Source organism: Rissa tridactyla, chromosome 4 (genome assembly GCF_028500815.1).
Source record: "Rissa tridactyla isolate bRisTri1 chromosome 4, bRisTri1.patW.cur.20221130, whole genome shotgun sequence".
NCBI lineage: Eukaryota > Metazoa > Chordata > Aves > Charadriiformes > Laridae > Rissa > Rissa tridactyla.
In genome coordinates this window covers 39,502,693-39,530,583 of record NC_071469.1, presented here as the reverse complement: position 1 = coordinate 39,530,583, position 27,891 = coordinate 39,502,693, and the positions used below count along the sequence as shown (strand labels likewise).

General features: G+C 36.2%; 1 protein-coding gene across 9 annotated transcripts in view; it reads right to left on the bottom strand.

Moving 5' to 3' along the window:
• Window positions 1-27,891, bottom strand: part of EIF2AK4 (eukaryotic translation initiation factor 2 alpha kinase 4) — a 44,609-nt gene that overhangs the window by 8,563 nt on the left and 8,155 nt on the right. For 3 of the 9 annotated variants that reach the window (XM_054198259.1, XM_054198261.1, XM_054198263.1), the window contains exons 7-35: window positions 25,862-25,977; window positions 24,699-24,856; window positions 23,727-24,262; window positions 23,238-23,347; window positions 22,522-22,679; window positions 21,765-22,177; window positions 20,930-20,999; window positions 19,714-19,797; window positions 18,393-18,515; window positions 17,823-17,927; window positions 17,404-17,461; window positions 16,613-16,692; window positions 15,817-15,918; window positions 15,297-15,347; window positions 14,079-14,315; window positions 13,426-13,501; window positions 11,723-11,844; window positions 10,489-10,538; window positions 10,227-10,395; window positions 9,621-9,737; window positions 8,852-8,917; window positions 8,121-8,291; window positions 7,341-7,475; window positions 7,098-7,205; window positions 6,203-6,331; window positions 4,517-4,603; window positions 2,888-3,000; window positions 1,198-1,256; window positions 221-318 (exon numbers count right to left, since the gene is read on the bottom strand). In XM_054198259.1, coding sequence (XP_054054234.1) covers window positions 221-318; window positions 1,198-1,256; window positions 2,888-3,000; window positions 4,517-4,603; window positions 6,203-6,331; window positions 7,098-7,205; window positions 7,341-7,475; window positions 8,121-8,291; window positions 8,852-8,917; window positions 9,621-9,737; window positions 10,227-10,395; window positions 10,489-10,538; window positions 11,723-11,844; window positions 13,426-13,501; window positions 14,079-14,315; window positions 15,297-15,347; window positions 15,817-15,918; window positions 16,613-16,692; window positions 17,404-17,461; window positions 17,823-17,927; window positions 18,393-18,515; window positions 19,714-19,797; window positions 20,930-20,999; window positions 21,765-22,177; window positions 22,522-22,679; window positions 23,238-23,347; window positions 23,727-24,262; window positions 24,699-24,856; window positions 25,862-25,977 — 3,901 coding nt within the window. Of the gene's footprint in view, window positions 1-220; window positions 319-1,197; window positions 1,257-2,887; window positions 3,001-4,516; window positions 4,604-6,202; window positions 6,332-7,097; window positions 7,206-7,340; window positions 7,476-8,120; window positions 8,292-8,851; window positions 8,918-9,620; window positions 9,738-10,226; window positions 10,396-10,488; window positions 10,539-11,722; window positions 11,845-13,425; window positions 13,502-14,078; window positions 14,316-15,296; window positions 15,348-15,816; window positions 15,919-16,612; window positions 16,693-17,403; window positions 17,462-17,822; window positions 17,928-18,392; window positions 18,516-19,713; window positions 19,798-20,929; window positions 21,000-21,764; window positions 22,178-22,521; window positions 22,680-23,237; window positions 23,348-23,726; window positions 24,263-24,698; window positions 24,857-25,861; window positions 25,978-27,891 lie in introns of those variants that run through there. The other 6 variants (XM_054198262.1, XR_008465902.1, XM_054198264.1 and 3 more) reach the window with 6 other exon arrangements.

Sequence of the window (27,891 nt, the reverse complement as noted above, 5' to 3'; positions counted from 1 at the left end):
ATATACGTACAATGATGGCTGAGCCACAACAATGTCACAGATAATCCCCACGATCCGAAACGTTAAATAAAGGGGGTCTTTGCCTTCAACCTTTTGTGTTGTTCATCATCTACTTTATGAATAAATAACAAACAAGATGTTAGGTGATAGTGAAAATATGAATCCTACCATCCCTTAACTTTAAGTGTCGCTTCTTAATACTTATTTGATGTGCATGTACCTGAATTTCTTGACGACGCCTGGCACTGGCAGATAACTTTTCAGGAGCTATAACACTAACATTAGGTACTACAAGAGTTCCATGCGATTCAAACACACCTAAAATGCAAACATAGTTTTAGATTATATTTTTCCTTATACAAGAAGTAGGAAGAAACAGAAAATTCAAAAATATTAATAAACTCAGGTTCAAAAAGCTGCTAAAAACCCCCAAAGTCAGTCAAGTAGATAGGATAATAAAACATGTGCATGTAAATTCTCAAATGCTCAGTGCTCACTTATGACTTTGAAAGACTAGTTGCTAAGAATAAGAAATCTGGTATTTTACATCAGCATTCCCTGAAAATAATAAAAGGTTCCAAATGGCTTATGGGAGGAAGTGTTTCTTAAAAAAAAAAGTAATCACCACCCACTATATGAGTACTTAATAAAATAATTATCAAAAATGGCAAAGTATCCACACAAAGAGTATTTACTTATTTTTTGTCTACAAATTTCTACTGTCGGATTAAGGAATGCAAATCTGTACCTAGAAATGTAAAGGTGTTTTCATTTGAAGAAAAAAAAAAATCTTAGTAGAACAGCAGGTCTCAACACTGTACCAATCACAAATGACAGGTCACGACGTTTTTCATCAAGATGACATTTAATTTCTCCTCAGCTAGGAAACGTTAATGATTTTTGGCCTCCTCATCCTCCCCAAATCACTGCATCAATGAATGCTTGTATGGGGAATATTCTGTCTGTTGGCCTAAGCACTTATTTTATTAGTTTGGAGAAAAATTCAGTTTTAGATCACTTGGAACAACATTTGAGATTAGGAGGAAGTGTCTAACCAGAAGCACAGCTAGAAAACATTTTCTTGCTCTGACTTTGGTGATGCTTCTAAAATGAATGTTCCAGCAGTATTTTCTTATAATACAGTTTTTAAGCAGAAAGGGAAAGAGATTGTATGTTCTATAACTAGAGACTAAATACCTGAATTATTAGTAAATGATCCCTTTTGATTTGGTACTGAAAGACTATCCGGGGTTTCTCTAAAAATAAACAAAGCTAGTTAGGGAAACAAATTTACAATAATGAAGAAATACTGTAATAATACATGGTTTCAGATTATCACACAAACATACTTATTTAATTCCAACAGATAAAGAAATTTATGGAGACATCCCAGCACATATCTGCAGATTAAATTCTATTCTGGAACAGACAGGAAATCATACAAAATTACATTACAAAATCTGATCTAGATGCAATTTTTATGTTTCCTATGGATATGAAAAAATACGCTCTCCATCATGGAAGAGTGATTTAGATCCTAATACCAGAATGTATTATGAGAATATTCTCTCCAAATTCTTGATTTAATCTATAATTTCTTACAGGTTTCTGTGAGATAATACTAACGTATCAAAGTAGTATTTATATTTAAGATCACACATATTCAAAGAAGCTTTAAATTACTAGTTTGGACCCCTTTGGCTTTCCACATTCATGATTCATTAACAAAGAAATTTGCCAGTGTTACTACAATCATAATTACTGCATTTCTCTGTTTAGTATTACTAAATACAGGTTTTTCCTCTATTCTGTTTCTCAGGATCTAGAAATAAGTTAACTCATAGAAAGAATGATTTTCTTTCACAGCTTCTAATAGATCCTGTAGCTCTGTCACAAAACACACCAGAATCAGGTTAGTTCCAAAGTTAAATGCCAAGACTCGCTGAGGCCAGACAAAAGAGATGGAAGAGGTGGGTAGCAGAAGACATCAGCTGCTTGCACAAACTACTGCTCGAGTTAAGCATTTCTCAGCTTAACAATTTCCTTAATTGTTGGGAAAAAAAAAATGGAAATCCTTAATTTCCTTAATTTTCTGTTCAGAAATGCTATGGATGTCAAATCTGTTAGTTTCTGAAATCAAGTTTGTATGAAAAAGCCACATCTGTTCCTGCTGCCACTACATACATATGTATGTACACACATATAAATATATATAGATGTGTTTGTAATTATGTATTTACAAAGCGATATGAGTGAATAACAGTTACACTGCTTATGCACACAGGAGTGACTGTAGCCTCTCCTGTGATATCCATACTAACTTCTATTTGTGACAATAAATAGTAATTTCAACAAAGATAGGATGATGGGGTGTTGTGTACCCTGAGCCTTTGCCGGGTGTTACTTTCACTTGTGCCAGCCAAAGTGTAGAGGCGTGCTACAACTAACACCTTCACTTTTACCGTATCAACACAGCTTCAGAATGAAAGGGATTTGCCGCTTTAATTCTTTGATTACACAGTACATGACCGTAATGGATGTCTGGTCAGTAGCAGGGACTTGCAGGCCCTCCTGCCAGACAAGCAGTACTGGTGTTCTAGTAGCGTTTGAGCTGGATAACTGCAAGACCTTTTAATTTATAAAGGACTATGGACGTTTGAATGTAACAGCAGCTAGGGAAGAATCAGTCTCTTTCTTAATCCCACTAAAATTCTATAACCAAGCCTTTTGCTTTTTTCCCCCTCCTCAAAAGGAATTCAGCAAAGCTCTTATTCTTTATCAAACAAAATCAAGGTTTAAGTGAGCATATCTTAAAATTATTTCATTAAAACAAACATACATTCACTTCTGATTTTGACGATTCACATTGACATGTTATGCTACTTACCTACTACATCTTTCGTCACAGATTTTAGTTTTCAGTTTCTGGATCAGGTGATCTACTAAGTCAGATTCTAAAATCCTTTTCTCCGTCTGTCTGTCTTTCTCAAAGGATTTCACCTATGATGTAGTTCAGTGGTTCTTAAGATTGTTGATTTTTAAAATGGCATACGAATACACTTATCAAATTTAATCAAAACCAAACCGGATTATTCACCCATTGGAGGTGAAGCAGTCAAAGGTAGGAAGCTATCATCATTACCAATCAATCACTGCCAATTAAATCTTTGATTAGATTTTTATTTTGTTTTTCAACCAACTAATTTCTCTGCATTCCCAAAGCTTAAACTAGTTTGGCTACTTATATTTACTATGTGATAATTAATTTTTTAACAGAATAGCCTATAGGTACAAATACCATATTAATAGCAGCATATTTGGTTTGGAGCTTTTTTTTTTTTTAGTTAAGAATTAGGTTAGAATAAGGGTTGCCTTTCAGTTTGCAATAGTTAGACTCTGCTCCATCTTTACTGGGAAGATATTCATCAGTAACACCACCACTAACCTCATTAGCATGCTCTTTGCTAGTTTTGCTTCAATAAAGCCGTATTTAAAAAACCGCTCTGCAATAGTCTTGTGGAAGACATTGATATATCGCATTCTCATCATCAAAATCTACTTGCTCATAGTTACTGCACAGTTATTTGTTGTTAAAATGACTGTTGAGAAATATAAGTTGTTTAGCTTAAGTTTCAGAATAAAAAATTACTTAGGGTTATAACATGGTGTGATTTATGCCATTTGCTTAGCTTTACTTAGCAGAAGTAGCTAGATTTGCAGAAGCCTTTAGGCCGCAATAGAGTTAATTTTCTTAGTAATTTTCCTAGCAGCTGGTACAGATTGCAAGGGTGTAGTGTGCGCAACTCCTTGAATGCTGTGTGAATGCTCGGGCAGCAGCTTCTCCTTTAACAATGAGAAGGAGAGTGAATAACAACTGAAAAATATTTCAGTAATACACATCAGCTAGGTATGCCACAATCTGTCAAATGATAACTTTTTTTTCAGTCAAAGAATCAATCTTTATTCAAAGAATAATAACCTTTTTCGTAATCAAGATTATTTTAAAACTTTTAACTTCTAAAAAGGTACCAGAACCACAGGCTGCAGAGCACAGAAGGTGGTAGTTCATGTTGTGACACAGTCCAGTCTTTCCATCTTAACCTTATCTTTCAGAGATAAGGAATGTGGTTCAGACTCTGCCTGTTTAAACTACTTGGATTTTTTTAGATTTACATTTTAGTTTGTTTGGGTTTTTTTGTGAGGTTTTTTTTTTTGGTGTAACATGGAAAGATGACTTAGTCAACTAATTAATTTTGTAGATTCAAAGAAATCAGAGACAACAGAAACCTTTTTCCAGGTTCAAGGAGGCCTGTGAGTAATGGTGTTACAGAGGGATAAAAACCAGGCTACTTCATAACTTTCTACTACTTAGCAACTGAAACTGTATTTACCTGAAATTCCATCTACTTAAATACTTTATTGAAAATAATCATGATCTTAAAGGAAAAAAAAGAAACGTAGAACCACAGATTATAAATCTGAAACATCGTCAAGCATCCTCTGGTCCCACACTTACCTTCACATGACTTCCTTCTTTATCTGACACAAGAGCCACATATGTAATGCCAGAGCATCTGCAATACTGCTGCAGTTCTTCCTGAGACTAAAATGGGAACAGGGGAAGGGGAATGAGACAGAAATTTTCAGATCGTAAAATGATCACTTAAGTAATCAAAGTCTCCTGTCCTTCATTAAAATAACTTGATATGCAGCAGTTACACCAGTTATATAAGCTTCTGAGAGAGGAAAGCTTTAACAAAAACTCCAGGAGGTGAAACTTCATTATGCTTGTATTTATCCACCTAATGCTCCTTAAAAATCGAAATCTAAGCCTACACTAGACAGAGAGAATGCCTAGGCCCTGCAGTCCTAGTTCCCACATGGAAGGGGCTAGCTGGAGCTAGAAGTGCCGGTCTAGATAACTAAAGATGCGCAATGTAACGTCAATCAAACAGTTACCACCCCACCATCTGCAACTTTCAGTCGTAGCTCAGTCCTGCATGACTGGTACTCTGTCATGAACGCTGACTCCAGCTGTGTTTCATGTAAACCTGAGGCTGACTTACATCATCCTCAGTGCTGAGCTCACTGAAGGGCTCGCTCTGCTGACTTAGCAGTGGGTCGCATTAGTGCTGCAGTAGACAGTGTCAGTAACTACCTAAATCTTCATTCCTTAAGAATTGCAAAAAGAAGAGAACCCAGGGTGATCATAGGAAAAGCACAAAGATCTGGATTTTCTTCAATTCTGAAGGACTGAAACTGTCAAAAATGTTATGCCAAAAGATTACAAAAGAAGTCAGGCAATTAAGCGAGCGAGCTCAAAACTGTCTGCTCTGCAGCGCATGACTCAGAATGGACAACTGCACCATGTTTCTTTTGTTAGTCACCAACTGGCATACTTAAAGGTGAACCAGTTTCGTAATACTCAGATAACTGGGATTTCAGCATTGCTGTGTAGCTGACTACTCCAGTGAGGCAGTAGTGGCTAAAGGTCTCCGTGGTTTCAACTGGAGGAAAGAGGGCAGAACTCAGCTTGCCACTCTCTCTCCTTCCTACCATGCATCTACTACATGGGGACCCCAGAGCATATATAATAGCTCAGTTCACTAAACTGCTTTTCTAACAGTAGAATGATGTCAATATTCCCTCTGAACCTGACAGTCTTCAGCCATCTGGATGTGTTTAAAAGTTGATGCTACTGTTCTGTTCCAGATGTGCCCTTTATTAAGGATTAACTCATGAATTCAGGGATGCCACTTGCAGCCCTCACTGAAAGGAAAACTTATTGCCTTCACTGGTACAAAATATGCTTCTACTTTGAAGCATCCTCACTTCACTTAATTGGAGCTAAAGGGACTCATTTTAAATTCATTATGTGACTTTCCTCCTTGATTTCAATAGGCCTTGGACTCCACACTCAGTGTATAATTATTTGGGAAGGTCACTTAATTCCTCTGTGCTCTGAGAAGCACATAAAGATCCTCCACTGCACTTTAAAATACTCTGGGAGGCAGAGAGGAAGAATGCTGCAAGGCCCGAGAGACTTTCTTAACATTACTGTACCTGAATAGCATCCTACATGCTCAGTTTTATGAGTCTGTAACTCAATAAAAACTAGAAAAAAATGGAAAAAGGATGGTCTTGGGCTGCACTAATCTTAGCAAACAACAATATAGTTTATGCACAGAAACAGAAATTCTACCTGGGACCAGTCATACATTATTTCAGCTGGAATTCCTGCAGTCCAGAGTTTCTGAACAATATTGATAGCTCTACCCATTGACATCTGACCAACACTTACAACCAGCAGGTCACATGAGCTGACAGAAACCTGAAGGGAAAGTAAAAACAAAGGGAGACAGTATGAGCCACAAGACCATCTTTTCCCCTTCATAAGGCAGTTAAAGTAATAAAGGATAAATACACTAATGTTTTTCAAAATGCATCAAACTGAAATAAAGGGATTACATACACCTCTTTTTAGAGCCACCACCTAACTAAGCGTGTTTGAAAGTCACTGAAGCTTTATCTTTGACGAAAAGCATCTGCACAGCCTCAGCTTGCAAACTACCCTAGCCTATTGTGTTCTTTCCTTCCCACTCTACCTAGCAATGTTAATTTATTCTTATAAAGAAAAGTTAATAAAATACACATTCCACAACCAAGTGAAGTTGGGTGACGCTGTACGAAGCAGTCCATTTTCTTAAGTTTCCTTCCTTCTCCACCTTCTATACTTTTATAAAGGCAGAAGTGGTAGGGGCAAAGTAACAATAGCTGAATATCTATAGTTGTACTCTTTATCTGAAACAATCCACAGGCTGAGAAAAATGTCCCATTTAAATTAAAAATAAAAGGGCATAAGCCCGAAGACCCTCTCTTCCGCTAGTTCTTATTTTACTAACCAATTCTATGTAGAGTAACAGAAGAAAACAGGTCATCTTGATGTTTGCTGTCTGTTTCAGTATGGTATTATTTTGGGATACATCTGAACATTTTATTTTTTGCCCCTCTGTGGCTACAATTAGGTTACTGAACTGTCAGGAGTAAACAAAGAAGCAACCCCCCCCCCCCCCCCCCCCCAAAAAAACCAGACTTACAGACTCTTCCATGCTGGAAATAGCAGCAGTTATTTTATCTATAGCTATGCTGACTCCAACAGCTGAAGGAACTGGTCCTACCATCTGCGGCCCTCTAAATTGTGGAATCTCAGAACAAAACAAAACAAAACAGAAGACCCAAATAGTTATCTTTGCAAAATGTCAAAAAGGTTTTTAATATTTTCATGGTTCAAAAAAAAAAGAAAAAATAATCTAAATTAATTATAAGAGATGAGCACATACCAAATGATCATATCTGCCCCCCGCAGCAAGAATTTCAGGCACAGTTCTTTGTCTTCTTTTGATGTATGCTATAAACTGAAAGATAATACCATTGTGCTGCTGTATTTTGTAAACTAGTCCCAGATTTATAGATACCTGTAAAATAAAAATGAATATGTGTACAAGACCTGTACCAATATTACCAGTTAATATAATCAGTTTCCTATTAGCAGTATGGATTGAAAACGCTGTTCTCACATCAGACAGACATACGGAAACACTCTGTATCTCCAGAAATTTAAAATACAATTAAAAATAAGGAAATGATGCTTTAATCTTAAAGCATCCACAGAGACCTATAGCACAAAACCCAAACAGCAAGCCTCAAGGAAGGTAAAGGAGGGGAGGCCTTTCGTAGTCATCAGCTTTCTGTATTTTTAAAATATTTATAGTTTGTTTCAAAATGTAAAATTCCTTTATGCTCTAGGTAAGGCTTTTGACCTCAGTTGAAGAAAAAAAAAAAGTCTGTGTGTCATTAGAAAGAAATTAAGACAGAGACCTCTGACTGGAAGCGGTCTTATTCTTAAAATGCGTCTTTTTTTAAAACAAACAAACAAACAAACCCACAAAAACCCCAAAACCAACCAACCAAAAAAATCAACACCAGTATTATTACTTGTCATCAAAAGACACTTTGATGTGCTTTTTCTATTCTAAAATATCATTACTTTGTTTCCTGGCAAATTACAAGGCCCAGCAGCCTATAAATCCATTAATTTATTAGCAGAGTATTCTACAAACCTGAAGTTTTATTCCAAGTTGCTTTAACAGACCAATGATTTCCTCCAAATCCTTCATGCCATGCTTCAACAGCTGAGTGACACCTGGCTTTTGTTTTATCATTGTGTTTAAAAATGGAAATACATTACTTGCTTCCCCCTTCTGCTCAATGAATCTGTAGAGGCGAGAAAGCTAAAAACAAAATGCAAATAAAAAAGCCATAGGTAGCATCACTGACAGCACTCACAATAGGTCACATCTAAAAAAAAAAAAAAAGAAAAATATTTGACTTGGTGTAAGTAAAATATCTGCATTTTCTGCTTGTTTTGCCTATCAGCCTGTTTTTACCTAGCGAGTTGAGGAAAGGAATGGACAGGCACAAGTCTCATCAGGGCGTCCAGGAGTTAACCTCAACTCTTTATGCACATTCCTCAACATCTGCAATTATTTTTTGTAAAGTTTCTCTCTGTTTGCTTTACTAAATACCACTGTACAGTATTCCATTTACTCTTTAATTGTTTCCACAGTCTGAAAAATACATTTAAAAGAAGAAAGAAACTTGGACAGTTGCAATACTGACTTCCAGAGAGGACAGAGAACAAAATCAGACCACTATGAAAGAGACTGATCTATTTGGAACAGCAGATGTACAGTTTATTTTTCTTACTCTGATTGATTAAATGGCAGTAAATAAAATATTGCTGACTTATGTCAAGTTACAGTGAAATTAACATTGAATTAAAATTACTTACACTATTTGATGTGAGAGAAAGATTACAGAATTTGGCTTCTACTTCTCTTTTCGTTAGCTTTTCAGTCTACAAGAGAAACAGATTCAAATGTACTCTACAACTGAGTTACCAAAAAAACTAAATTACTATTGCCGAGAAGAATTAAACCACAACTTTAGTATCTTCAATTATAGGTTGCATTTTCAAACTGCAGTAATACTGTAAAAGAACAAAACCAATAAACACATTTTCCACCTATCTTGTAGTGAGGCCACATTCGTCTTGGTTTCAAGAAGCAACAAAAAGTATAAAAATACCGATTTTGTTGAAAAACACTGCTGTATAAATACTGAAATGCTTATGTAAATTAGTAAATAAAAAAGAATAAAATTAAGGGAAATAAAATAGGCATTTTGTTGGGATTTAAACACTAGCTTAATTATTCAAATGAATTTAATCTATTTTCTCTGCTTATAAGGTAGAAAAGATCAACATGATATTAAGATACACTTTAAAGTTTTTATTGAATAGCCTACCAGTTCTTACACAGGGGTATAATTCTCTCATAAATACACATTTAAAAATCATCTTAAAACAACCCAATCCAGAAGTACCAAAAAAGTGATTAATCTAAGTTTACAGCCCAAAGATAGACAGTCTTTTTATATATCAACAGGATGTTCCTTATTATGCTGGCGATGGGCTGTTACTCATTTCGGGAGATAGCTCCACAAAATAAGATACTCTACAATGATGATTACAGAGATTAGGTTAATAACTAATATCTTACCACAGCATCATAGAGAATGATGTAAACTTGATTGAGTTTATCCTCTGGTATCCCACAGTGCAAAAGTATAGCTTTCAGTAAGGCAGTGTGGTTCAAGTAAATACTGTAATTTCTTTCCTAACAAACGGTAAGGAAAAAAGAAAGGAAGAAAGGGAAAAAAAAGTTTTACTTCCACTCCATTTTATTAAAAAGAAAAAAAAGAAAAATGGTTTTTCCTAAATATTTAATAGTAGTTAAAAACTAACGTCAGACTTCTTATTCCACCCCCTTACCTTCCATCTAGAGCTAAAGAACAGGCAAGACTTGTACTATTTTACCATAATCACTTATCTGACAGAAGAAAGACTATTTCAATGGCACTGTAACGATTCAATTACTATTTCCTTTGCACACAAACCTATGCCTCATTTTAAGCTTACCTATGAAACATGTTTTTTATTTAAATGACAGTGTCCTATAACTGACTATTGATAAAATGTGAAAACAGTTCTGTACTTGCTAAGGTTAAAGTATCTATCCTTTTTAAGCACGTTAGACAAAAATATTTACTTAGATTAAAATTTTAGGATAGAAAAAGAGAGCAAGAGGGATGATTAGAGAATCTACCTGTAGCACTGAAAACTCCTGAATGATTTCTGAAATGGCATAAATTGTTTCTGCTATAGGCAAAAAGCTATTTCCAGTAGATGTAATAATGTCAAATGCACATTCTAGGAGTTCTTTGGGATGACAGCGGTCTAACTTCCGAGGTCTGAAAACTCGCTCTATACAGTATCTAAAGGAAACAATGAAGAACGAATCAGCATCTTCAGTGGTCACTGTCATAAAGCATAGCATCTGTGCAAAACGTCACCTCTCCGTCCTTTACCTTTTCAAGTTTGATATGTTATTTCGAGCTACAAATCTTGCAAAAGGAATCTGAAAAATAAAGTACATAAAAATCATTAAAGAAAAACTTTCAGTCTGACTAGACTCTGAAACTTGGTATAAATTATTACTGTTCAGTAACACTTGTACTCTCACATGTGTAATAATGCCTTAAATATTTACCATAGCCAAGTAATATTAATGTAACCATCCTTGCTGCAGATTTTAAATAAAAACATCCCGCCCCCCAAGTTCCTAGAAGAGCTTGGAGAAGGACACAAGGACCTTTCTTAATTACCCAAATACGTGCAAAATACATCATAAATTGACTACAAGCCTATTAAAATGTACAAACAGGTATTTTGCTGTCTACGTAAAGATGTAAAGGAATATTTTTCAGTAAGTCTTTGGTCAACACATTTTCTAAAACAAGTAATTTCAACGGTAAGATCACATTTTTAGATCCTGCACAAATCCTTAACTGTGAATCATATCGTATAGCTTGATGTTACAAATGCAAAGGAAGGGTGAGTTTAACGGACCTTTAATTAATGGAACAGAATATAAAGAGTCAGGTTCTTTAACTGTCAATAATAAACAAAAAAATATATAACTTAAAGCATTTAGGTGTTAAATTAAATACAAGGTAATTAACTAGGTCAACCTTGCATATAATTGGGTAGTACTGATAGAGGAATCCCAGACAGTAGAATTTCAACCGCGCAAACAGCTGTTCCTCTCAAGAGTAGAATGATCCTTGACAACACCTGTTTGAGGAACATAAGACTGGGTTGCCTGTTCCCCACATTCTCTATAAAGACTTACAGATAAGAAAGGGATGGGAATATTTCACTGGCCATTGGAAAACTCTTGTCTCTTATTATGTGCAGAACAAAACCCCAAAAAACCAAGAACTGACATCTATCACATTTATAATATGGCATTATTTTCACCTAGGTTTTTTAAAAAAAAAAAAAAAAGGGGGGGGGAAATGGAAGAAAAAAAAAAAAGGTAAAGTATATTTCTTTCCGGTGCAATCAGGGCTCCAGCCATCAAGACCAGGAATACGGCACTAAGGAATACAGGAACAGACATGACACTGAAAGACAGATACACTGCTTCAGCAGTCAGAAGTATAAGCCTCAACCAAATTTATGACTAGCAAATCAAAGGTATCTACAAACACCACAGCTCTCTTCAAACCCAGCTTTGCCTGTAGAGATGATACTACTTACTCTGAGGTCATAAGGAAGCATTACCAGCATCCCACTGTGATCCATGAAATACGAAGCTTCATTATGTTCATATAATTTTTTATTTCTGGGCATTAGCAGTGGAGTATGCAGCTTGATGGCTCCTGCATAAAACCAGTAAAATACCATTATCTCCCATTTCAGAAGCAGCATCTGCTTTTTCACAAGCTCATGAAGAGCCTTGCAGGGTATGATATCTCAACTGACACCTTAAAAAAATGACATTATTTTAAATGTCTTTAGTAGACTTTCTTCTTCCACCATTTAAAGAAAGCTACCAAATAAACTTTGATGTTCTATCTTGCACACTTCTCGGGCTCAGCAGGCAGCCCAACAGAGAACTGCCAATTCCACAGCCCCAGCAGAATCCTCACCTTGCCCTCTCTCTTTAAACACCACCCTTCACAAAAGCCTGCATACACAACAGATGAGAAACTCTCCAGATACCAATAGTGCTGTTTTGGACCAGAAGCACTTCCATAGAGAACAAGTATTGTCCGGAAACGTTGTATCCTGTGTCTCAAAAACATACTGGAAGTGTTTGTGGTTCATTTTAAAACCTCATAAATACCATCTTTTGCTGACTATATTTTGCAACCCTCTATCTGTATGAATCCTTACTATTAATAATATTGCTAATAATTGAAAAATACCTTCCTGTTTTAAATTCTCTACTGATTCTCAAGCAGCTACTTTATTATAGAGGCTTTACTCACATCTTCAATTAGATTTCAACATAAGCACTTAAATCGGGAAAAAAAACCCAGCCTCAAATACAACGAAATACTTCTATCCATTGCAGATGGCAGATACAGACTAAGGGAGAAAATACATATCCAAAAAACCCCAATTTTTTTTCAAAATTAATTAAAACATTTCAATCTCTAAAATGCTGACAAACACTTTCCAAAGTCTGTCAAGCTTTAAATGGGTGGTCTGGGGGAGTAACTTCTCCTTACTCGATGTTGCATTTTTAAGTTTCTCATTCTTTTGTATTATCAAACCCTGATCATGCTTCATCGTATTATGATATATTAGGAAATCTCTCAGTTTCTAATTCTGTATTTTATATAAAATAATATCATGAATCATTACAGTATTTCAAATGTGACTGTGCGCATAAATTTTCTTCGTCTCTTAAAAACTAATTTTAAGCAAATACTATTACTAATGACTGGATAGAGTCCTGGAAAGAAAAGGCTTTAAACACCATGATACCAGCTCTGGATCAGGAAGTTCCTGAGCAGCCAATTATTGCTAAAAGCAATATCACTGAAAGTACCACTAAACACTTGCTCTGTTTCCACACTCCTGAGGCCATTCCCATCCTGGCTATGTTCAGACACAGGTTACTGTGCTATATGGATGCCTGGTCTTTCACCATAGAGCCATCCTTATACTTAGATCTAGATTTTACACAACACTCCCTACCTCTAAAAGCTCATACAGACTTACCAGAACAACCAAATACATTTGAAGATATACTTAAGATTTTCACTGTTCCTTCTACAGAAATAATAATTCAGATTTCAAGTTAACAGCTATTACTGGGATGCCAAAATAACAGCAAAAAACAATGGAAAGCTTCAAATGATATGCAACTATTGAACATAGTGCCTGGACAATTTTCTTAAATCTATTCAGTCACGAAAAAGGAAACGAACAACTGTTGTAAGCACACCCACCGTGTCTTTTAAATATCCGGCTGACAATCTCACATACATGCTGCTGTATCTTGGCTGCCCAAATAGAAAAACTACCCTGAAACCATCACAAATAAACAGAACATATATAATTCATGTACCAAGAACACTCCATGTAATATAGGCAATAAGCATTCTGATATCTTGTCCTACTATAATAAATTGTAATGCTTACATAATAAAAAAAAACCAAACATAGCTATATAAAGCATTACTGTACCACATTACCTTGTATTTCTTTAGATTTAGAAAGAATTAAGAATTGAGAAACCAAGAATTACTTCAATTGCCATGATTAAAAAGGGAAGAAAACAGTCACAGGCAAATCAGGTGCAAGTACCATTAGTTTGATAGAAATGAAGAGTGAAGAAAGCAATCATTTGGACAGAAGCTTAAAGCTCTAGCTGCTACAATCAAAAACTACTCTCATCACTGAGGAATGAACGTAAAGTTCAAATAGGAAGTGATAATTCAAGCCCACATACTACAGATCTGTAGTTTTAAATGGGAACTAACATGAAGGTTAAGAGATAACGCAATTCTCTCAAACATGTTTTGAGTTTACCCAGCAAAACATTTTTTTTAAAATCCAACATAGGAAAACAACCCTACACATCCCCTAAAGACCTACAAACCTTCAGCAAATCACTGTCATAGGTATAGTCTATAGCTGGAGACACACGCTGTGAAAATATCTGACTCATCATAGTCCGGTAGGCCTTTCCATCCACATTTGCTAAGGTGTGGTGGAGTACTTCATGGAGTTCAGACTCTTCCATCTGTGGTGGTGGAAGATGTTCACTTTTTAACAGCTCCACAGCTGTTGGTCGTGCTGCAGGATCATGGTTCAGGAGCCATGTAATAACTGATCTCTACAAATTAAATCAAAATTTTATAGTTCAGAAAATTTTTATATATTAGCAGTATTTACAACAAACATTAATAAAAAAATTATGAGACTGTATAAGGGACAAAAAAGAAAGCAGGACCTAAATCTTTAGAGTGGATATTCTTTGCTTATGAAATTCTAAATATCTTTTATTGTGTTACTATCTGAATAAAATTTACTAAACCACAAAAATTATTAGAAATTTATCTCTTGGGATGACATAACATGTAGTATCCTTTTGTTGTTCTATGTTATGCTAGCTCTGGCATCTCTTTATTAACAAAGTTAAGAGAAAGCAGAATCATAGGCACAACAAGAAAGATTTGAGAGTTACAGATATTAAAGAAGGGCAAATCAAATCTTCCTGGCATATTTCAGTAAACTGTACAGGATAGAAACATTTTTATGGTACCAGTAACAGGCAGATTGCTGTTCCACAAGCATAAGAGACAAAAAGCTAAGGCTAATGGTCACTGAAAGAGTCCACTAGCACAAGGAAAAAACTTATCTACATGGTGCAGAAAAGATTACACTGCTCCTTATCACTTCATTTCTTTGCCACAGAAGCATCCACAACAGCTCTTTACAAACACAGAGCAGTCAATTTAGCTTGCAGATCTCTTTCTGTTCTGTGATGCAGATTTCAAAAGTTTAAATTAAGGGTTAGACAATATAGCTGCCATTTGTCTGAGCCTAAAAAATGAAAATTGTCCCTCAGAGCTTAAAAGGTATGCCAGCGAACTCTGCATTTCTTCCTGACTGTGCTCAGGGCATTTTGTAGGTAAGCATATTTCCTCATCAACTTCGTATATTCTTTCAAGATTTTTTTTTTTTTTTCTTATTTTGTTCTAATGTCACGTAATAAGAACTTGGCAGAGATTACTAATGTAAAATTAAGTGGGAAAAATAATAATTACCGTTTCTTGACAGGGATACCTAACAGTTAAATTGTCTTCAAAATTACCTGTTTTGCATTCTTGACTTCATCAAAGTCTTTAGGAAATACAATACTGGGCTATAAAAAACAAAAACAAAACCCTTGAATTATAACAGGCAGTCCACCTTGCTCAGCCTAGTCTTATTTTTAAGTTCTACATATTTAAACAAGGAAACTAAGCATTTTTATTGCCCGTGGGCGGGGCAGAGAAAGCAGAAAACACATGGCAAATTTAGTTTAAAGAGCTAAAAGGGAAAAGAATGTCACTGATATGCTTTTATGATGTCTTATAAAATGAAGATACAGTCCATAATCACAGGCATTTATCAGCTACGCTGACTGATGGTAATACCATTAGAAAATACACAGTGCATGAAGGCAATGTCAGTACCAGCTCCAAACTTTATTCTTCACTTTTCATTAGATAAACTTTTTTTTTTTTTTTAAACACTCCCCGAGAAAACATTTTTGACATGTTTTGCATCCTTTTCCTTCTCTTAAACTACTTCATGCACAGAATTAGTACCTTTTATATCTGTATACTTACCAGTCTTAGCTGGCCAAGAACAAAGATCCTTTCTGATGCAGTACTCATGGGATGGTAAGACATTTCAAAGAATATTATACCCAGACTGAATAGGTCCACTTTCTAAGGAAGAAAAAAAATGGAAACTTAAATGTAATACCGGTGAATTCTCTGCAGAAGATGACAGCAGAGAAAAAAATAATAATGTTTTGGTTAAGTGTCACAATATATTACATCCAGAGAGAGGAGTGTTTTTTTTGTTGTTGCTGTTTTTGTTTTTCAAATTTTTGTTAAATAACATGATCCAGTAAGATTTGGTAGACTTCAATGCCTTCTATCATCACAGCACTGCTATGGCGCAAAGGACTCCCACTTTGAAAGCAGTCTTGCTTTGAAATTCAGCGCATCTCTGCGTACAAGCAGGATCCTCTTTGATGAAAAAAAATGCACCCCCACCTCCCAAAATTAGGAATTCATGAGAGCAATACATAATTCTGATTATGACATTTTACCTTAACTGAAGACTGCAAGACTTCTATCCAATTTAGTTATAAAGGTCCTCCATGATTACACGCTTTTGACTTGAAGTCACTTGCACCTAGTCATCATCACAGCACCAGCATAAAAACCGACTAGCCCACATCCTTCTACCCTTGGTCTCCTCTCAGAGGAATATTTCTCACTCCCTTGCTTATCGCAGCAGTCCCATCACACCCCATTCCACCTTGAATTCACTTTTGTTGAGCAGGAATGACGCAAATTGTCGATGGTACCTTAGATTCCACGATATCTTTCTCCTAGGCCTGCTTAATCTTACCTGATTGTACGTGGACTTAGTGCTTCCTTGGACCTCTGGGCTGACATACAGCGCAGTGCCAACCATCCCCGTCAAATTACCTACATGGCAAAAGATAAGAGTGCTGGTTTTGACAAAGTGGGAGAGAAATGCAGCATCAAAAGTCAAGAAAATACTTGCTCATCTTCTGTCCTAATTTCTTCTAGGTTGGAATGCATTCCTTATTGAGAGAGACCCAGTCGAGAACAGTTTGCAGAACAGACACGTCTTACCTTCACATGTCAACGATCTGCGTCTGCCTGTAGTATCTAAACCTATCTACTGCTTTACAGAATTGTAGTAGGTCAGCACACAAGTGATACAACTAAATTTCACTTCCATTACACTCATCTTAAGACACATAATGTAGTAAAGTTTTCTCAAAACACAAAATTCAACCTGTTACGGAAGGTGTCAAAAAAACCCTACCAAACAAAAAATCCCTGAAGTCTTGAAATTGTCCCGTACAAGCAGGAAAATGGAAGTGCAGATGGAACATTTTTACAGGATCTCTATATACTTTACCATAAGAAAATCACTTATCTATGGCAGAAGGCTAGCAGTGGAAGAAAATGAATTTTTAGATAACAGACAAAACTGCCAGATTATATGTAACACATCTACCGAAAAGTTGGTGATTGCTTTCCCCCCCACCCCCCATAAAAAAGGTTTTATTTTCAAAGCATGAATGGAAGTTCTAACAGAGTATATAAGACTGCAGAATATAATTGTTTGCTTAAAATAATTTAGAACAAGTTGCTATGTAAACTAACCTGATGGGTCAGATATAGCAAAACTATCCGAGTGATTTTCTTCTTGTTTAGAGACCACCTGAAATCAGGAAAACAAACATCTGAAATGCTTCTATTGGCTTTTCTTACCGCTTTGGTTGGCAGTACATGGTTTAATTCCAGAACCTTAGAATTAAAAAAGTTATGGCATTCGTGGAGTCTCCATTTCTGGAGACATTCAAAACCCGCCTGGACACGTTCCTGTGTAACCTGCTCTAAGGTGACCCTGCTCTGGCAGGAGGGTTGGACTAGATGATTTCCAGAGGTCCCTTCCAACCCTATGATTCTATGATTCACAATATAAAGTCCAATGAGCACTATATTTTTGTGTTTTGTTTTCAACTTTCATGTTAATACAACAGTAAATTCAAGTTTTTTCATTCACTTTCAGTTGTACTTACTGCATTTGCTGGATGATCTGTAGCTAAACCAAAATCACCAATTTTGACATGATCATCTGAATCTAAAAAAATGTTCACAGGTTTCAAGTCTCTGTGGATCATTCCCTGTTACAGCAGGAGGAAAAAAAAAAAAAAAAAGGAGACCCACGGAATATTAAACAATAAACACAACTGAAAATAAAACTCTCTTTATAACAGACTGGAAAACTGTATTACATACTTTTCTTACAGTGGGAAGTCTACTGCATTAAGTCACCAACGATTAATTTTGAAGTAAGACTATAGTCTGTAGCCCAGAAGCTAGAAACAATTTTCAGTGCTACTAGATACCTACAAAATGTTTTTAAAGGTGGTCAAGTTTTTGTGACAAAGGGAAAAATCTAAAGTGTTTCATTACAATAATTCACGTTTATGATAAAAATATTCTAAACCCCTAAACAGATTAATAAATGGCAAGGAACAAATCTTGTTAATAAGCACACAAAAATGAACAGAACATGAAGAAATCCATATAGAAAGAGGTGCAACACAGATATTACAGACAGGTCATAACTTGTCATATTCACTGACCTTTTCATGGATGTAAGCTAACCCATCCAAAATTTCTCGGAAAAGTCTCCAGAGCCGACTGGTGTCTTCATATAACCCTTGGTCAATAGTATCCCTTAACGTGCTCTTTTCACAATACTCCATCTTGAGTCGTGCATGTGAAGGGGGCAGAGGGAAGAAAGAGCAGTTTTGTCAAGAAAAGAAACTATCAGAAACTTTTTTTTTTTTTAATCTGTGTGCATATTAATGCCTGGTTCTGTAACACACAGTTCAGGAGCAAACAGTACCACCAAAACATTCAGCTGTTTGGTATTTTCCCGAGACCTGTCTTTTAGCTAGAAAACATGCATTCACTTACAGGTCCTACCCCATTTGCTGGGACAATGATAGACTTTGTAGAGTAGTACATTCTCTAAAGTAAATTTTAAGAACAAGGTGAAACCAGCCAAGCCATAATGCACACTTAAACCATACTTTAAAGAATCTCTGGCTTTATTTTACTTGGCGTCTTAACTGCTTATATTATGAACATATGCAGAACAAGCTTATTAAAATCTAATTCCATTAATTGCATCTTTCTTCTAGACAAGCTCTAGCATTGTCTGTTATAAAAAAAACACACATCACCACAGAACAGTTAGCTATGATAATCAACTTCTCTCAGAAACAGTCTAAGTCCTAACACAAAGGATATGTTGTCAGTAGTAAAGCCTGAAGTTGCAAACCTGCAGGAATTTTATTTTGTGCCTACTGTTAGGGCCATACAATGGCTTTGCAAGTCACTGTTTTCTGTTAAAAGAAAGCGCATACACAACATAATGCCTTTGAAGAGAACGCATCTGTGAAATACAACTTCACCTCTGGAAGTTAATACAGTAGACTTCAACTCCACATTGGGAATTAACACCACAACCAAACCGAAGAACGCCAGCTACAGTGTTATGGGGTTGGGTGGATATTCTAAACAAACAACAAGCACAAGGCAAACAATGCTTTGGAAGCCACAGACTCAAACCAGTTGTTTGGGTGGGTTGTTCTAAGGTTAGGTCAGGAGTTGCTAACTTTTACTTGTACATAAGCCGCAGCAGCAATCCCATTACACACTATGGCACTACAAAACTTTGCTCTCTCCAGGCATAACTACGGCACCTTGGAAGGCATAACAAGCCATGTGCATTGCACAGTGCCTTCCACAAAACCAGTCTATTGTAAAACCAACACTGAACCCAGTCTCATTCGCGTTTTTTAAAGGTCATTTCTTTTCTCATGAAAACCAGCAATTAATCTCTGCAGGCTGGAAAAAACAATATTCTTTTATCTGAAAATGCAAGCACATTTGTACCTGAATATACAGGTAATGCACTGTCTGAATGACTGGTGCCCTGTCTTCTCCTCCATGGCTATTCTTCTCACTGCCTTCTTCATCCTTTATCACAATAAAAGTAACAGAACAGTTACTACAGGAAGATGTCCAGAGTTTTTTTATGCATACTACTATTTTTTAATGGCTGTAACACATTGATGAGAACTCACCTTCCACGGCTAGGTTTGAATAACAGCAAAATAATATATTGACATTTCTGTAATGCCACTAGTTCTAAATAAACTAGAAAAACAGGTGTGACCCAACTTTCATTTTCAAAGTGAGAACATGTAACATTTTGCCATCATTAGACACTGGAGGAAAAACATTCCAGAAGATCTGGATGAAACCTAAATCTCAAAGTATATCATCATGTTTTTTTAAAAAAAATTAAAAAATAAAAAAATCTGAAACTAAAATATACTAAGCTCACTTAATGCAATTAACATGCAACACCCGCCCCCAAGCAATAATTTTGGTATAGCATATATAGTGACAAAATGCACTACCATATGATTAAATGAGGCATTGAAAGCTTTTTCATGCCAATGTACATTACAACAGAAAGAGGAAGGAGATGAAGCTTTAATAAGAGCATCTTACAGATCATTGGGATTGGCAACGACAGATTCTAGATGCTGTAGTAAAACTGTGCATTAGCTCTCCAGTGAAACAGTGCCCTGACTGTTCACAGCAAGTGCTGTGGCACAAACTCTTATAATCACCTAAAACCTTACACATTATCCTGACTTTCCATCTCTTTTTGACTGCTAGCAACACGTATTGTCACCACTTTCAAAAAAGTGACTACCATGAGCAAATATATTGGTTTATATCATCTAAAAGCAGAACAGAATTTCAACTTCCAGATAATGTAAGGCAATCCATATGGTTAACTGATAAATCAAGTACATACTGAAGTGTTAAACTTGCAATAACCAGGCTCATGACTAAAGCGCAACACACGTTTAGCTCAATGTACACTATGGGAAACAGAGTCTAGCCTAGCTGCATCAGACTATGATTTCTATGGAACGCAGCTCATGATGGCACAACATTTTCTCTGATGGAACATAACCTTATGTGGTTCTGTACTTACACCAGCAGTGAAACAAAACTTCCCAACTAACCTGTTTGCTTGTCAAAGACTATTTTATGAGCTTTTCATTTTCACTAGCTCTATCTTGATACTTACTGGAGGATGATCTTTACTGTTTTCATCCTCGTTATCAAAAATTATTTCGCTGTCAGAATCTGTGGTCGGCCTGTTTAAAAAAGACAAAGAAAAAACCCTAAAGTTTTGGTTTTCCTTAGATAAATATTACCAAGAAATATTGACTAAAAAATATGGAAACTATTTGTGGAAAAAAGAGAAAAAAAGAAAGTCTAAGCTTCTGCTGAAGATGATCTATATGCCTTAAACAAAAAAGCAAAACAAAACAAAACCTGAGAAAGTATCCTGCTTGCAAAGCAACACTTCCTTTGACAGCCCAGTCTCTTAAAGGAAAGGTATATATTTGCATCAGTAAAATTGAATTTCTATATTCAATAAGCAACACTGATAAGTTTACTTACCTGCTTAAACAAAAAAACACCATGAGTGAAAGAACCACTCCATACACAGAGGCAGGTATGGCTTACATTTATAAAAATCAAAACAAAAAGGGCAGACAAGATATTTTTCAGGATTTCTAATATTTCAGGATTGTTTATTAAAAACTTCACTCTCAAGGTTGGAAAAGGCAGCACAACATAAAGTAAACAACATAAAGTTGTGCATTCTGACACAAATGCTATGAAACTTCTAGAAGCCTAAATCAGAATTTTCCTCTCACACTGACAGTTTTTAGCTACAAATTTTCCTCTCCCTGGTTATCTGACTGCTGGAAAATACACTGATATTGAACCAGGGGACACAATGGAAATGCAGTGAGTTACCTCTGACAAAAGAAGTGAGAATAAAAGACGCAAACTTGGAAAAACCAACTCTGCTGACATTCACTACAGTGCCAATACCGAAGCCTACTTACAAAAATGAATGCGAGAACACTCCATCACCATCATCATCGTCATCACTGGACTCCTGATCAGCTCCACTGAATTTGTTGCTGGAGGATCTTTCGCATGAAGTACTCCACTCAACTGAACTTGTCAAAACCAGAGGAGGAGCATTAGCTTCCACATCATTTGTCTCCTCAGCAGCATGGATGAAGAGACCAGCTTTGGTAGGCACTCTTTTCTCTTCAGTTGTTTCAGATGATGACAGAGTGGGAACAGGACTTTCATGTTTTTCTATCCAAGCATTGTAATACCTCACAATATTCTCATGGTTCAAGCGGGAAAGTAATGTTACTTCCCCCTTAATCCTCCGAAATTGCTTGCTGGCAGGGTTTATGCGGATACGTTTCACAGCATAATAGCAACCATCAAGCTTATTTCTCACCTGCAAAATTAAAATAAATCTAAAGTCAAATGCTTATAAATGTCTTACCAAGAGAGCCAGACGTAGAATGATTTAATGGAAGAGGAAGTTTTCCTTCCACCTGGGAAATGACTACAATTCAAATGCAAGCTTCCTCATAATGACAGGCTTCTCCCCAGACTCACAGCAATCTCTCGCAAAACTTATCAGCCTACAGAATTCCGGATAAAAATCACAACACAGGCACAGCACACTAGAAAGTAATAAATAAAACCATGCATACATTGAATATATCGTTTTGCTTCAGAGAAAACAAATACATCCCCAAAAGGATTCCACAGAAGGAAGTAATTTTTTTACCATACCTTGATGACTGCTCCAAAAGCCCCTTTACCAAGTAATTTCAGCTCTTCAAACTCATTGTAGTAGCGTGAAAATTGTCTCTGTGTTTCTGTGAAGAACGAAGCGCTGGATATCTGACTGCTGGGTACAACTGTCTCGATGCAATCTATACCTGCTGAATCTGTAACAAGGACATCAAAATTACCACCACTAGCAGTATGGGGCCATGGGGATAAAGCACAAGGGAATAACAAATAAGCATCAGGAAGAAGATAAAAACTAAACAACTTCAAGTGCAACTAAAACCTAAAATACAGAAGTGCTCTGCTGTGTAGAGTTAAGCTCTGGTACAAGAATAAACCTTAATACAGTTTTAATTACTAACATTAATTATGATGGACAAAGGAACCGATTCTAACAAGAACATAATGAGGAAAGAAGTCTCATTGGAACAGCATCTTCCAAGGACAAAGTTAAGTCTGACATTTACACCATGCAGGAGGTGGATGAATCTACAGGCTTAATTAAAGCATCAGCTGCTTCTATTGATGAGACCACAGCAGTCGGCCTACACCAGCTAGTCATGGATATAAAAGCTAGTATGGTCTTTAATTTCTAGGTTAGTTAATATAAAACACTTGTGCAGTCTTGTGAAGCTCTAGCACAGCTCAATTCTTCTGTTACTGCAGGCATGTAGTCCATTTATTTAGCAGAATACAAAAAGAACCAAGTTTCTTACCATCTAGATTTTCTTCAGCTACAGGTATTTTCATTCGTGGAATGTTTATAAAACTGTGTTGTAACAACTGCTGAGGAGTCCATCTTTCCTTATCTTCCAAGCAAACGCATCTATTAGCAAACCAAGGAGAGATCTGTTCAAAGCTCTACTCCACAGCAGGCCTAAATGTTCAAAGAGGTCTCCTTATATTTAAGAAATTATCACCTTTATCATTCAGATGGGAATCAGAAGCAAAGACAGACTAAATGACTTATCCGCAGTGACACACAGAGTTGGTGGCAGGGCAGAGAAGAAAAGAGCACCAGACCTGTTCGCCCGAACCCCAGAGTAGCAGCCTGAGCCATTAGTGAGCAACCACCTCTTCTCTAAAAACTATGACTAGCGACACAGGGGGATTTAGCTGTTCTTTCAAAAAAACGTTCAAGTCTTTAAAAAAAAAGAAAAAAAAAAAGTCAAAGACAAAAAGATAGAGGAACGCAACAAACATACTTTTCCAGAAAGTCTTGGAAGTCAGCAGGTAAACTGGTAGGAACAGCAACTGGATATTCCTTGGTTAGTTGGCCCTGGCTGAGTGATAGCAGAAGCAAGCCCAGACTCCACACATCTCCTTTTTTTCCAGGTTTGCTGGGAAGACCATCCTCACTAAAACGAACTTTGGTTTGCTCAAAAACATCTGCTTTGCAGATATCAGCTAAGCGTTTGGAAATGCTGTAGTCTGTCACCTTGATGTTTCCTTCAGCATCTACCAGGACACTGGAAGCACAAAGAACTTTGTGCACTACTGAATTATTGTGCAAGTAGTCAAGAGCTGACAAGATCTGGGTCACATAATGTCGCAACTGCTCAACTGGAACTGGAGTCTCTTTGTGTAAGTATGTAGAAAGGCTGTAACCACTTATGTGCTCCACTAAAATGTCCACCACAATTGAATCGTCCCGTTCTTTAAGGTTCATACATTTATAATGTACTATGTTTGGGTGACTTAGCTTCATCAGTGAGCTGAACTCTGTTTCTGCACCCTGAAGCTGTTAGAGAAACACAACATAACATGCATTGTGTCATACCTCATGAACACACCACTACAAAAATATATAACATATACAAAATACATATAAAGTATATGACATTCTCATCCTTTTCTGGAAAGGAAGTGTTGTACACAAGGGGCAAGAACAACTTTGGTTTCTGCCAGGTAAGCTTGATTCCCTCTTTCTCTAGAATTTTAATATTTTATTAATTTATTTATGCATACTTGCAAATACACTTTCTTCCATTTATTTTATTGTAAATGAACTCGTGAATACCCCAATACGCCCATCTTCCGTGGTGCAGATACTCTAAACCCTAGCATTTTCAAGCTCATCATCACCCTCTCAAGTTTAATATGAACTAGCAGCCTCAAGAAAAAGCACTGAACCCCACCTATGCTTTATTAAGCCAAATACAAAATAAGGGCATTACCTGTTTCTTACACTTCTCAATCTTTTCTATTTCTTGCGATGTAAGAAACCTTCCCATTTTTTTTTGCCAGTGCAGAACCCACTCATATACTAAAACAAAGTCTCCACTGCGAATTTCCAAGGCATTGTAGACCGATTTACCAAGCTGTTCATCTTTGCCTATACATAAAGAGAAAGAAGAGGAACATGGCTTCTTTTGTTTCTAAAGACTTGACAAGAGCTCCTACAAATGCTAAACAAACAAGCAGTAAGCCTGTTTCTACAATTTCAGAAACACAAACCTAATTACAACTAAACAAGCTCCATACCTACCATGGTAGGTACAGAAAATGGTATGATGAGACTGAATGCTATGCGGCAGTAGTCAAATGAAAGCAATAACACTTTGGCAAAAAACTGCTGCACATTTTAAAGAATTTCAGGTTTTAATAAACGAACACTCTTCCTGCTGAGCAAATCCCAAGCTCTACACTCAGTAACATAATTGTTTATCCTCAAACTGCAAAACAATAAAATTCTCTTTGCCCTAGAGTCTTTCTGGCTATACCTGAAGGTGTATAGCACTGAGGAAGTGCTACGTTAACAATCAACAATGAAAACATTTGATGGTTCGTTCATGGAGGTCTTTCAGCTCTGACGGTCTCATATCGTTGCCTGTGTTTATGTTTTCGCTAAAATGTCTGCTTTTATGCCATTGCTATCAGCAGCAATGGAAGGACTGTAAGCATGCATTTCTAACCCTGTGCTCATCGCTGGTTTCACACGTTACTGAAAGCTAAATGACTTCTTGCTTGGTAGTCATGTGTATCTGACAAGCTAGCTATTTAAATTTACAAGTAAATAGTTTTCAGTATTATTTTAGTTACATAGAGAATATAAAATGTTGAGAAAGTGCAGGCTTTTTTTGTATGGCCATTCAGTTACGTAATTGTATCTGGAGAAGCAAATTTTTACTTAAAATAGTCCTAAGAAAATACAAAATATTTACCACAAAGTAACTTTTCCTAGTACGCTCTCCCACTCGACTGGGACATTTCACACTCCACAACAATATTCTCTCCGCCCTTGCTGCTAGTACCTCTTAACATTGTTTAAGTTCTCCCTCTCAAAAAGAGCAACAGCCCAAACCCCAATATTTCGAGCTGCAATGGTAATTTTGCTTACCTAGACATTTTCCTTTATGGACAATAAGTTGTCCAGAACCACTTGTGCTGAAGTTCAAAACTTCGTAATTTCCAGGAGACTCTTCGTTATTACTAACAGAAAAGTGGCGTTCTCGTCTGCAACGTGAACAGAACATTTGTCTCCACCTCAAAAAGATATTATTGTTGCAGTCCCTAAGTCCTTAAAGGTATCAGTTTTGCAAGAGGATTAGCTTTCAGAGACTTTTGCATCCAATGATAATATCCATTGATTTTAAAGACACTGAGTTAGTGCAAAGATATATGTTTGATTAGAAATCCAGCATTTTAGCAGCAACCTCATGCTACACTGGGTCGCTATATTCAAAGCCAGAAATAGAACCCAAAACTGAAAACTTCTGCATCTTAGGATGACACTCATAGTAAACATTTTACAGCTCTGAAAAATACATAAGTTTGACTTGATTTGCGTTCTCTTTCAAAACATTACAAACAAAGCAAATAAATACAATTTTGGAAGTTCATTCCAGCTTTAGCTTAATTATTTTTCCTAATTTAAAATGGATTTCCCATTTGCCTCCTTTACTACCCTAAACTCCTCCTTCAAGAAAAGGGAAGTTTTGCAAAAAACTTTCAAAGTAAGTATGATTAGGGTGTTTCTTCTCATGTTCATGTACAGAGCTGCACTCAAGACCAGAAAGAACTCAAGACCACTAAACCAAATCAACCTCCACTCCTTCTTGGTACAATCTATTTAAAAATTAATAGAAATATCACCACTGTAAGAGTATCCTCCAAATAAATGCAATCACGTATAGAGATCACAGGAGTGTATGAAGGGTAATGTAGACGCTCTTTCAAAATATTGAATTTATTAAAAGAAAACAAAAAGAGGTAAAAAGTGCTACATAGAAAGGAGGTACCACAGGGAACTTCTTACAATTGCTTCATAAAGAAAAATAGACAAAAGAAAGCATCTGGCTTTCTGAATTCATATATATATTTTATAAAGGAAATTATTTTAGATTTTAATAGTCTTCTAAAAGTTTGTATCACAATATCCAAAGTTTCAGGCTTCATAAACAGATAAAAATACAGCACCATTCTTCCTGTGAAGAGAGACCTCAAAACTAAACACATCTAGCTTTTGCTTAACTCTACAAACATGGCATCATTAGAAGTTTCAACATTTCAAAATCCTTTGTGATTATTTTCATCACTGTTAAAATAAGTAACTCTGCCTTTTTGGTTTTGTTAGGTTTTGGTTTTTTTCTTAATAAGAACACATAATATAGGAATTTGTGTGGAAAGTCAACATAAGTCCACTGTGCTCTTCATTAAAGCATAGTAACAAACCTTTGAGACGCACATCATGTTCCGCAAGCACAGACAGCGTCTCATTTGTTAGCAAGAGGATAGAAAGAGAGATTTATGGACTATCAAACACTATATAGAAACAACTGCCAAATACGACTTGGGATAGGCAAAGGGAAGAGATGACAGCAAGAGTCAAAGTAGGATAGATCAAAGAAAAACTTCTGCTTCAGGTAGCCAGTGTTGCTGATGCATGATGCGAAAACAATTTTGAAGTCTATAGACAAGAAAAAAAAGCAGGAATGCACTATTTCGATTAAAACAGCAGTCCAAATAACAAGTCATTGGCACAACCTGAATGAAAACTAGGAAAATTAATACCAGGATATCTCCACTGTCTTTGACAGTTATATTAGCTATGAACACAGGAAAGGGGGGAAAAAAGAAAATTAAAAAAACCCCCAAAACCTCAAAACAAAACCAAAACCCCAACCTACCAATCCTCACCTAGACAAGTTATGTACCAGCAAAAGAATCCTCCAATAACTCTGATCTTCCCTGCAATAAGTTGCTCTGCAAATGCAATCAGCATTATCCCATTCTCCAACAAGGAACTTTATACTGATGTATCTTCACAGCAAATGTTTTGAGATCAATACAAGCTTTAAGTTACTGTGCTATTACAAAACCTTCATTAGCTGATTTTAAATATTTTTTTCTGCAACTGCCAATATATTG